This window comes from Phyllostomus discolor, chromosome 13 (genome assembly GCF_004126475.2).
Source record: "Phyllostomus discolor isolate MPI-MPIP mPhyDis1 chromosome 13, mPhyDis1.pri.v3, whole genome shotgun sequence".
NCBI lineage: Eukaryota > Metazoa > Chordata > Mammalia > Chiroptera > Phyllostomidae > Phyllostomus > Phyllostomus discolor.
Window position 1 is genome coordinate 49,409,978 of NC_040915.2, and position 12,368 is coordinate 49,422,345.

General features: G+C 55.6%; 1 protein-coding gene across 1 annotated transcript in view; it reads left to right on the forward strand.

Annotated features, from left to right (window-relative positions):
- FBXW8 (F-box and WD repeat domain containing 8) overlaps positions 1–12,368 on the forward strand; it is a 102,801-nt gene that overhangs the window by 75,361 nt on the left and 15,072 nt on the right. Inside the window, 1 exon segment of the mRNA XM_028528251.2 lies at positions 11,966–12,093. Within this exon segment, the coding sequence (XP_028384052.1) occupies positions 11,966–12,093 (128 nt within the window).

A 12,368-nucleotide genomic window follows, 5' to 3' on the forward strand; every position in this document is an offset into this window, starting at 1 on the left:
ACCCACCCCCCTCGCTTGTTCAGGATGCCACCCCAGAGCCAGATGAGAAGCTCGGTCTTTCCCAAACAGGACGAGCGATTTAAAGCTGAAAGTTCACAAATAAATGTCACATTTCCTTTCCACTTGCACCGTGAACCGTTAGAGTGTTTTATCTTTCCTTTATTCCCGGGGAAGCTAGGAAGACAGTTCTTGGAGACCAGTTTTCTAGGCTATTATGACTGTGGTCGACTACCAGAAGGATCCGTGTTCGTTGCCTAGGTTACTGTCATTGTTAATGACTGTTTATTGAACACGTGCTACAGGCTGCGTTTCTGACTGCACTGGAAGCGGAGGGATGAATCAGGCATGGCATCTGCCTCAGGCTTGCAGCCTCGGGTTCCTCATCGACGGCTGAGCCACGGAGGGTTGTTTCCTCCACACTGAGATGCATGCCGGTCACAGGGAGACCTTCACAGTGAACTTGCTGAGTTCCAAAGCCATGAAAAACCACATGGTTAAATAGAGGGATTGAACATTCAGATGCGGTTTGTGTGTGTGTTAGTGTTTAAATGGCGTCAGTAAGTGACATAATTGTTTGTGTAATTTCATAAGACACGAGATTCTCTGGATGTGTTGGGGGGGACCCTAGAGCAGCTCACGGAGCCATCAGAACTCTCGGGACAGACAGGAAGCGTCTGACCTGGGCACCTTTGAGGCCCTGCCCGCCTCTGATGTCCTACGCAGCCACGACTGAGTCTGTGGAAAGTACTTCTTAGACGGCTGCTACTGGCTGCTGCTGGTGGAACGAGGAGGGGGCTGTAGGGCTGCCAGCGGTCCCGACGGACTCCCCAGTGGGAGCAGTGACCTTATAGAAAGTACACCACGGGGAAAGCTCTTTTCTGCTGAGTCAAGGTAGTGGTAAACCCATTGGGGTTGAACCAGATAAACCTTTGGCAGGTTACTTACATGGGGAGGTAGGTCACGTGCCTGTTAGATACTGAGCACCAGTACCTCCCCACCCCCACCAGCCCTGGGGTTGCGGGCAGTTCATCAGGAAAGCCTGGGCAAGAGGGCAGTTCAGGCAGAGGCGGCAGCTTGGAGGAAGGGTCCCCCAGGGGCCAGGAGGCAGCACAGAGGTGGCCAGGCTGCTGGAGCACAGGTGCCCTGGGCCGGTGTGGGAACTGGGCTCAGGTCCTTTTGTCATGACGATGGCAGTCTCTGCTTCTTCACCAGGTTCATTTCCCCAGAAGTGACTGGAAAGCATGCATTCGGGGGAGCAGGGGACAGGCCAGCTTAGCGCTGTGCAGCACTAATGCAGCAAGTTCAAGCGGCTGCTGAGTCACTTGGCCTGATGGCCTTGGAGGAGCGAAGCCTTTCGCGGAGAGGCCTGGCTCTGTGTCTGAACATCTTTGTCTTCACTCGTATTTGTTTGCATCGTGTTTTACACCAGCGGCACTTGTATTGTCTTCTGATTTCCAGAAACACTGATCAGTGAGTAAACTTGGAGCCCTGGGTGAGCTCACAAGACTCCTCATTACCTTGAAGTGTCTGTATGCTGAGCATTGCCTTTTTCTGGTTTGCTTTTGAATTAATCTCAGAATCTTATTTAGGGCCTGATTTTTCTAATGGCTTTCCCAGCTGTTCATGTGGACTTTGTACCCCGGTTTGCCATTCCGCACACGTGGGAGCCTGTGAACGTGGGGTTGGTCTTCGCTTCTCTTTCTTTTTGTGCACGGGCACGGCTTTGGCTTCCCCCTGCCAGGCCTGCCTCGGGCCCAGGCAGCACGCAGGTTTGTTGCAGGGGTTAACACGTCAGTTTGCTTTTTGGCTAATGTGGATCACGGGGAGGGCTGTCAGAAATGTTTGTTTTTGCCCGGGAGGACAAAGGTAGCCCCGCAGGGCCGGTGCGCACTTTGGCCCTGTCTCCAGACGGCGGAGGCTGCCCGTGCCGGTGCCAGTTGGAGGGGGGCAGGGGAAGGGCCTGTAGAGAAGGGCCTAAGTGAGTGTGAATGTCACAGTGTTAAAGGTGTTTTACCGACTTCATATACACACATCAGCTCACACGAGACTAATGAAATATTGCGGAGAAATTCTGCCTTTTATCCAATATGTAGATGAGTATGATTTATTAATTTCCTCAGTGCTTTCATCTTCTGTAAGGCACTGTGTTAGACGGTGTGCTTGTAATTACCATCAATTATTGAGTTGCAGATGAATTCTTCTAATGGACGCAGAGTTACTCTTTTAAGCATTGTCTTAGTGTGTTGTTAATTTACAGCATAAATCCAGTTTCATAGGTGGGTGAAGGAAAACTCCAGCCTCGTCCACATTCGAACGCTTGCATTCCGCACCCTGAGGGGCTTGGGAGGAGTGGTGAGGTGTGCGGTGTGTCGGCACGAGGCCTGGAACCGTCGGAGCAGTGGCTGCAGAGAGCTGCCCTGCCGTGCGTGGCCTGGGCCCTAGCCGCTGCCCACCTCTCCTGCTCCAGCCCAGAACATCGCGTGAGAACCGCTGACAGAGCCCGGACCAAATCCAGTACCCGGATTGCCTCAGACCTTCTAGGTCTGCCCTGTGGCGTTTCCCTGGGCCGTGAACTCTTATCTCGTGTTAACAATAAGTTTTAAAACATACATTGAAAAAGACATTGAAATAATTCCTCTCTAGCCCTCTTTCCCTGCCCTTGCCCTACCTTTGCTGTCTCTTTGCCACCTGTTGGTGCCCTTCCTTATAGTCCGTTTCGGGTTTTGTCAGAGCGGCAGCTGCACGTGGGCAGGCTCTGGTGCCAGGCCTTCTGCTGGGCCCTCCAGTCCCACAGCCCCGCCCCATGCTCCAGCCCTCCACCCAGGGCAGACCTCCCTGGGTATTCTGATGGGCAGCGACACTCCCTGTCCCCTGTCCGTCCTTGTCCTTGCAGAACAGGCTCGTGCAGAGTCCCACTGGTCCGAAGGAGCCTTACCAACCAACTGCTCCGGCTCTCTGAGGATGGCCGCCTTCCCTGCCCACACGGCGCACGGGCCCTGCGTGTCCCATTTTGACACTGTTGCTGCCCGGCACTGTTCTCAAGCAGAGGGGCGTCAGTTGGGAGGCAGACAGTGAGCACTCAGAACTGGCTAACATCTTTTAGTGGCGGAAAACCGGTTTTGGCTTGGAGGCAGGGTAGGTGTTGGAAAGTAGGGCGCTCTGCGCCCCGGCCCCAAGGCTGCGGGCTCAGGGACTCTGGGGCGGCGAGACTCCGCGTGGTCTGCTGAGTGCTGCCTATGCCGAGCACCGGGCGGGGGGTTAAAGAGCCTGGGTTTGGAAGCCCGCCCACCTGGGTGTGTGTCCTGGTCCCGAAACTTCACACCCACATCCGGAGTTTGACACCTGTGGCATCGGGGACCAGGTGAGAGAAGCGTCGCGGCAGTGTCCTGCCCAGAGGCGAGCACTGTCGATGCTAGGCATTGTCAGCAACCGTCTCTGCAGGAGTCGGGAGGAGGCACGCGGGGCGGCGGCAGGCACGGACCCGGGAGGAGGACAGGGGCCCACCGAGTGCATCCTCCGCTGCTGCCGCTGCTCCCTGTGTGGCCTGGGCCGGTTATTTCGAGTCACTGAGCCCCCGTGTCTTTCTACACAAAAGGCGGACGGGGCACTTGTCCATCTTCCTGTCGGGGGTGTGAGAAGCAAAGGGAAACAGATTCGGAAAGGGTGTGTGTGACAGACAGGTCGTGACTGTCCCCAGCAGCTACTACCGTGTGCAGCGTTCCGTAGGTGCGGGCGTGCCCCGAGCGGTTCTGAGGGCGCTAGGCCCCCAGGGCGGCAGGGGGAGGGGGTGGCCCATGGCTGCACTGTCTCTCCTACGCCGGAGGCCCCCGGTGTTCCTGGGTGTTTCGCTCTCTTCCATCAGCTGTCGCTTGCCTCAGCTGCTGGGTGCAGCAACATTCGGCCCGTCTGTCCACTTCTAGCCTTTGTTGAGTCCAACTTGGGCCAGACTAGCAGCTGCCGGGCTGGTCAACGGGAAGGGTGAATCGCAGGCCGGCGTGCAGCCCGGGATCTCCTGCCGACGTCGCACTCGTTGACCTTCCCGCCTGAAGAACAATACCCACGTTGCCTTTCACGTTCAAGGGTTCGCTCCATAGTGTGCAGCCTCAGTCTTCCTCCCAGCACAAAATAGATTCAATAGTAACTTTTTTTATTCTCCGGGGGACCGTGATTAGTTACATGTCATTAGTATTTGTGAAGCGCTTAGAAGCTGTCCCTGATCTTCACTGTGATGGGGCCTGTTGGGAGCATAAAAGGAAGCTGTGAGGATTTTCAGCTTCAGTCGCTCATTTACATAATAATTACAGTCTTGTCAGTGGACAAAAGGCTCCGGCCTCAAACACTTCCTGGTCGTTTACTGTCCGTGAACCAGTTTGTGGTGGCCGCATCTCTTCCTCACTCCAGTGCTGGGACAGGTTGCCCCGGGAGATCCCCGAGCAAAGCGGAGAGCATCTTCGCTCACGCTTGAGTAGACCTGCCTCCCTCGCTGTTTCCAGCACCCCCCCCCCCCGCCGTGCTGTGTGTGCGTGTGCAGGGGAAGGGACGAGGGGAGACTGGACCCCGTGTGCCTGCATCCTTGCCAGAGTGCACTCTTGCTCTCCGGGTTCCTTTCAGGCTTGGGTCACAATAGGTGCTGGTCTGGCCTCACTCTGGTCCTTTGTAGACATCTGCCCACATCACAAAAGCCCCGCGTTTGGCACGGTCCGCGGTGATTGGCAGTGCCTTCCCGGGCAGAGTCCAGTCCTGGAACAGCGGGGGCTGCAGGTGCATTGGCACGTGGTGGAGGGGAGCGCACGCGGGCCTTGCCGGCTCGGTGCCTGGCGGCACTCGGCAGCGCCGTCCCAGCCCTGAAAGATCTTGGCCTCGCGGGCTTGTCACTCCAATTAAAACTTAAACGTGGAAGCGGCCCAGGCCGCTTCTCCCTCTGTGCCGCGGGTGAGTGCGGGCTGGGCCAGAGCGTGTCAGGGAAGCTGTGCAGGGGCGCTCTCGCTCGGCCCGTGCTCGTCAGGGCGCCGTGTCCTCCAGCTCCGCGTCTTGCTGGTGGCCGCCGCTGAGTGCACCTGAGAGGCAGGGCTGTGTTTGCCAACAGAGAGTCACCTTTGGGAGGGTGGTGAAAGTCGTTTTCCACATGTTCGCAGATACGCCTGTTACCGAGCCCCACGCTCTGACTTGTCCCTGGCGAGGACTTACAAAATAGTCTCTCTGGCTGCTTGTCAAAAATTACATCATATCGGAGTAAACTGCTTTCAAATCAGACATCCATTATTCATGTATATTAACTGCTTTTTTATTTTTTTAATTGGATGTTTTGTGTATGATTTACTCTCTTCTCACTGGCTCCCTCTCCCTCTCCAATTGTCTGTCTCTCTCATTGTTTTGTTTTTAATCTTAGCTCATCTGTGAATTTGTGGGGGGTGCTTCACTTATCTCTGTACGTGAGCATCACTGCGCAGATACCCCACTTTTGTAGTGAGATCTTTGACCACGATTTGTGGGTCGTATTTACGTTGGGTCAGAACGACAACTTGAGTAAATTCTGCCCAACGATGGGAGGTCTTTGCTTTGTGTCCTTATTTTTTTTAAATGAGCGTTGTTAGTCTGGTACTTCAAGATCCCACCGGACGACACTGTCCCTCCTGCTCCTGAAGCAGCTCAGCCTGTGGCCGCGGGTGGAAGCACCCCGACGCCTTGCGTTCACTTCGCGTGCGTGGGGCACGGCCGCCCTGCACAGCCGGCGCGGCGGGGACGCACAGCAGCCACCCTTTCTCCCGTGAAGTGTGTGCCGAGGGCCCCCCTTCCCAAGCCGAGCACGGTGCGTGTGTCCACGGAAGCCTCTGCTCCCTCCGGGCCGTAGTGCTGGGGGGTCCCCTGTGCATCCGGCCCCTGGCGTGGTGTGTGGCCCCGAGCCAGGGCGCTTCACTGTTTGGGACAGCAGAGGTCAGACAGCGCTGTGGTGGCGGTGCACGGTCAGCATGTGGTGTCCTGTTACGCACGGTACCTGGATCTTTCTGCTCACAAGCCCGTTCAGCATCCCTGACCTTCTTTTTCTGGAATGATTTTCTATCTTCTGAAAATATACTCGTGAGAAGTTCCTTTCCTGAGGGTCTCTTAGCCACAGGTGTTCGTTGTGTTTTCATACAACAAAATCATTATTTCCCCCTCAGTGAGGTAGTTTGGCCAGGCCTTTGTGATTCTAGGCTGACGGCTCGTTTCTCTCGGCCCCGGGGAGAGACCATTGGCTGCGCCCTCCCCCGGTGCTGCCGGAAGGTGGCCGTCCACCTCCTTTCCTCCTCGGCTCCGCTCTCCTTCGGCTGCTGGTACGGCCTCGTCCTTGTCTTGGGTTCTGGGGGGTTTCTCTCTGATGTCTCCAGGTGTGGGTTTAGTCCTGTTTTTCCTGTTTGGGACGTCTTACGCTTCCCGCCTTCAGTTGCAGGGACCCCGGCGTTGCTGGAGCTCCCCGCCCCCTCGAGTTCTCCGTTCCCTCCGCCTGGAGTCGGGTCCATGGGGCCGGGCCAGCGCGCCGTCCGCCCGCACTGTCCGCGGCGCATTCGTGTTTGCCTCCCCACTCTGTGGGCTGCCTCCTGAGTGATTTCTCAAATCCATCTTCCAGTTCGCAGCGTTCTCTCTTGGACCCTGTTTCATTGCCTGTGTGACTCATTCGTTGGCATTTCCATTTCTAGAAAGTCTATTTGTGTTGTTTTTCAAAGCTGACAGTCAGTTTTCTGCTTTTGACCCCTACCCTCTTTTATTTCTGTAAACATTTTCTTTATCTGATACCCTTGGAAGCCTAATTCTTCTGTCTGTTTTCTGCCTGTCACTTACGATGAGCTGTTTCTTTCTGTATTTGGAACTTTGTTTTTACTATGAGCTCATATTTGGCTGATCTCCGAAGGAACCTGGGCTGAGCAGGTCTTCCTCCTGAGAACATTTCTTCCAGGTGCCAGGGGCCACGCTACCAACCTGGAAGAACTGGGAACTGATGGGGGGGGGCGGGTTGGCCTCCCCGGTAGTATAAATTCAGCCCCGAACCTGCGTGGGGGCAGATCTGTGGCTGCCCCTGGGGCAGACGTTTCCTGTCCTGGGCGGGACCTGAGGCAGACGAGTTGCCGGCTAGGCTGTCCTCACCAGTGAACAGACTTTCCCCCGAGCTTGCTTCTTACTGAGTGCACCTGGCCGTGCAGGGGCCCTGTGTTCCACGTGGGGCCGAGCCTTGGCCTCCCGTTCCCCAGCCCTCCCGGCTCCTGGCTCCGGGGGTGTCCCGGAGCACCCCTGGCATGAGAGCCCACCTCCCTCTCTGGTTTTAGTGTTCGCCGTTTCAGGCTCCTCTGAATTTCTCCGATTCCGTAGAAGTCAGACAGTAAACTGAAGGGGTGGGTGCTGATCCATGGAATCTGGGTCTGGGCCTTCCTGAGTACGCGCACCCAGCAGGCTGCGAGCTGCCCACGTGGCACGTGCTGGGTCCTCGCTCAGAGCTGCAGGAACGAACGAGAGGGTTCCTTTCCCGGGGAAAGTCCAGTCGAAGCCCCGGGCAGTGTGTTACAACCCAGGGCAGGGCGCTCGGCAACAGCCTCCGCTGCCCTGCCAACGTGACAGGCTCCTCGGCGAGGCGGCGAGTGTGTGGTTTACGAGGGCCCCCGGGACGCAGCCCAGGCGAGGGTGTAGACACGGACACCTTCAGCAGCGACGAGAGGGCAGAGCCCCGTGTGCGAGGGCACCTCACGGGCACAGAGCGGCCTCGGCCGGGATGCAGGCCGGGGGTGGGGTTGTTCGCTCTGCTCTCTAGACTTCCGTGGCTTCTCGGCGTGGCTTCCCCCTCGGAAGGCAAGCTCTGTGTGGGGCGTTGGAGGTGGGTCCGGGACCGGGAGAGAAGGCGGGCAGACCTTGTTGCCCGAGGCGGTCCAGTCAGGCTGCCCCGACGTCCGTGTTTCGCCCCGCTTCAGCCCAGCCCAGCCGCTTCCCAGGCCTGCGCTCTGGCCCTCCCCCGCTCCTGTACCGGTGGCAGACGAGGCCGCTTTAGTTCTCGACGCCTGCCTCTCTGGGTGCTCTGTCTTGTCAGAGGCCTCTGGCCGCGCTGCGCAGCCTTGGAAGGGCTGCGCCGGGGCCTTCGGGGCGAGCAGCTGCCGGGGTTGAGAGCGCGGTCGGCGCGGTGCCTTTGGCGGGTAAGTGAACACGAGGGAACGTAACCAAGGACCACCCAGCGGGGCCCTTCCTTCACTCACCAGCAGGTGACCGGCAGTCTGGGGCCGCGAGCCCCTGCGATCCCTCCGTGGCGATTTCTGCACACGGGCGGTCCGGCCTCGTGGTGGCTGTGGGCGCAGCCCCCGGGTCAGGAAGGGTTTGCGGGGCCGACACAGTTCTTCCTGGGGAACTCGGGCGCTGCCTCGCCTTGAGCTCTGCCCACTGCAGGGACAGGGGCCGCTTCTCCACTCTTCCCTTCCTGGTTTGGTTGGAAAGACAGTCCTGGGCACTGAGTGGTCTGGGTCACCCCTGGGTCACCCCTGGGTGGCGCAGGGCCCGCCTGCACCTGGGCAGTGGCTGCTGCTTCCCTGACACGGCCGCTGCCTCCCTCCTGACCCGACACGCTGTCCCCGCTGCCTGCAACACCAGCTGCTGGGACGTGGCCGTAGGGTAGGTCTCCTCAGAGGGGCCGGTCCCACAGATGCAGGGCAGGACCGCTGGGGGCCGCACACCCGCTGGCCGCAGGCGGAGGCCTCTGCGCGTCATCGCCGTCCGGGTTGTTCAGGGCCCGCTGCGTAAAGACGACCGACGCACTCACGGTGTTGTGGACAGGCTCTCGTGAGAACTGGAGCGTTGTGTGTCTCCTCTCAGAGTCAGAAACAGACGTCCGTCAGTGTGGAGCTGAGTCTCCGTCGGGAAAACAACGAGATTTACCTGAAGGTATTGACAGGGGAAGAACTCGCATGCATTTAGAAGAGAAAAACTGGAGGACGGTAACTGCAGTCACAGAAGAGAGTGATCGTATGCGCACATGCAGGGAGGGGGGGAGACAGACAGACACGGGACAGACATGTGCAAAAGGGGCCGGCAGTACACACGCTCAGCGGTGCACGCGCTTATTCCTGAGAGACGGACAGACAGAGGCCACCACCTTTTATTACGTAATTCTATTCTGTTAGATCAGCTTGAACAAAATAGAAAGTTAGGGTTCCAAGGCCAGGATTTATGAAAACGATGATCTCGAGGAAGAGAAAGACAGACTGAGAGGATGCTCTGCTCAAACAGTGCGTGCTGCCCCGGGTGCCCGTGAGGTCTGCCGGCAGGCTGGCACCCGAGATGGGGCGCCGCCCATTCACTCCGCACACGGCACCCCCTGCCGTGGGCTTGGCCGAGTGCGCACACCAGTCCTGGCGGGGCCTCGTCGTCCTAGAAAACTCTCACAGAGCCATCTGCCTCCTGGAAAAAATCTGCCCTGTAATCACTATTGAAGCTCTTTTGTAATATCCACTTGGTACTTAAAGGAAAAAACCCCAGCAACATGTATTGATTTGCTGGTCACATTAGTGCAGAATCTTTTCTCCGAGATTTTAGCTATGGGTAGTTGTTCCCTTCTTCCCAGCATGCCCACACACCTCTGAGAGTGAGGCGCGTGGCCCTGGGTTGGGGCTCACCCAAGCAGGGCAACAAAGAGAAAAATTAGTCTAATGCATGGACTTAACGAGAGGGAGAGGGTGAGCATGAATAATTAATCTCACCAGTCTGTGGCAATCAGATAAAATGAAGTCCCATTTGCTCAACCTTATTAAAAGAGAGAGAGTGCGGGAGGGAGGGGGAGGAATGGTAAAGGTCGTTAGGGGACTTGTAACCGGGGGAAGAACCGCCCCTGGTAGGGGTAATGTGCTTTCTAATCTCTGTGGTCTTTAACTAAGCGGCGTGATGGAGGTCTTCTTCGGGTAGCTCTGGCTCGGTGAATTATTGAACATCTTAGAAAGTGCTTGACTCCTGACAACTGACTTGGATGTCTCTATGCGGAGTCGCCTTGGAGTGGGATGAGATCTCACTGTTTACCTCAGATGTGACCCATCCACTTGTCAAGAAAGAACTCATAGAAAAGGTCAAGAATAGGAATGGACTCAATGTCAGATTTTAATTTGTGTCTTTACCATGGACATTTCATATTTTAAAGACCTGCCTTCATGCTATAGAAGTTGAACTATTTAAAAAACAAGATATTGAGCTCAAGAACCCTATTAGAAGTTTAATTATAGGGTTATTCTAATGATGAGTGCAAGCTATTACTTTTATGTTGGACCATGAAATTGCTGCTTTTAATTTTTTTCTGTCCAGGGGCAGATTTTATGCTCAGTTTTAAGGTTATTCGCTGAAGATAGAAGATCTGATGATTTCTGTGTTCTTACCTGGAGAAATAATCTTATTTTGGATATCTTAGAATTGTTGAAAATTTCTCAACAATTGATAGAAACTTTTATTTTCAACTGCATGAAAATATAAAAATAAAATGTTCTCTCTATAGTCTTTATGGATTAACAAGGCATTTTAAAATTTTAAATCACCCTCTTTCAGATGCCATAAGCAATAAATGTAGTTGGTTAAATTTCAGTGTTGCGCCCTGGCTGCTGTAGCTCAGTGGATTGAGCGCGGGCTGCGAACCAAAGTGTCACAGGTTGGATTCCCAGTCAGGTACATGCCTGGGTTGCAGGCCATGACCCCCAGCAACCGCACATTGATGTTTCTCTCTCTCTCTCTCTCTCTCCCCCTCCCTTCCCTCTCTAAAAATAAATAAATAAAATCTTTAAAAAAATTTTTTTCAGTATTGCCTGGGCTATTAGGAATTTCCCAAGATTCACTTGTTAGAAATGTGTGTTGACATTGAGATCGATGGAGTTCAAGGGGGAGACGGTTTATGGCATTAGTTTCTCAATACTGGAGCAGGAACCTGTGGACTAGTACTTGATAAGCGAATAAATAGGCCAACAGGAAAAAGAAAGCATGCTCTCTATGTGTGCTAAGGGCAGAGTGTCTCTCTACAAAGTATGAACATTGAAACTTCCGAGTTCGGCGATGGGTTTTCACCCCACGATCAGCCCAGCAGAATGTACACACAGAACTCTGAACCAGCAGGCTTCGAACTGTGTGAGTTTTCTGCCAGGAACCGGGTCCTCAGTACTTCCTGTAAATGCCCCATAGCAGCATTTAATGTTCATGAAGTTGAATTGAATTACTAAAATGTTTTTGTAGTAAAAGACTTAAATAATCTTCAGAAAGATTATTCATGAATCATCCTTTTTCTTTTCGCTGGAGAGAAGGCACGGAAGGGTGCAAGTTTAACAAATGCTTGGTCTAGAGGTCAGGAACGCCTCCTCATTGGCCTCCAGGGCTTATGGGACAGAGCTTCTTAAAACCAGCGAGTGGAGAGTGACGGAGAGAGGAACGTCGGGGCCCGGACTTTGGGACTGGGTCTGTGGCTAGTCTGAAGGAAAGCGTCTGGTGGGAAAGTGAAAGCTGCATCCCCCTAGGTGCTTGTGCTGTCCTTGCTGTTACCTCCGGAGCTGCAAACACAGCCGGAGGGGAGAGCGCGCCCACCAGGCTGGCTCAGCTGCGCGTTTCTGGATCTGCCAACTCCCATTCACTCCCCACCGGAAGCAGCCCCCACCTCAGCGCCCACACCTCTCTCTGTGTGGGAAGGAACCCGGGGAGCCTCGTTTCCCCATCAGGCCTTCTTCTCCACGCGTGTCCTTTGAGTTTGCACCCCGGGCTGGGGAACTCTCTGGATTGTCCTGTGTTTTCTTTTTGAGTTTCCTTTGGTCATTTAACAGCCACACCCCTACAATCACATCACCTGGAGAAGGCCAGGGTGTGTAGGGGCAGAACAGAACACCTCTCACAGGAGCCGAGGTGACGGGCCACCCTGGACGAGGCTGAAACGGAGCGTGTGGGGTGCGGGCCTGCCGTGTGTAACGGGGCGCCTGCGTGTGCTCTTCCCCCCCAGATCCTGGTCTACAGCCTGGACGCGGAACGCTGCCTCTCGAAGCTGGGCAATGCGCTGGGCGACTTCACGTGCGTCAACCTCAGGGACAGCCCTCCCAATCTCATGGTCAGCGGCAACAGGGACAGGAGGTAGGTCTGAGGGACGGGCAGGCTTTGTGGCTGCAGCGGTTTCCGTGGCAGCCTGTGCGGTTTGCTCCGCTGCGGTCACACTCACCCCCTCCTCGCCCCCAGCTTTGCCCACCTGAGCTCAGCCCGACCCGTGAACGCTGTCTCCGTGAGCGTGGAGAGCAGAGTCTTGCATTAGGTAATGGTTGGACGGAGCTGCCTCTGCCTCGCTTCTGCAGCACCACGGGAGGGTTGTCTTTTAAGCCATTTGGTGGACGCAGTTGGTGGAAGGTCCAGTG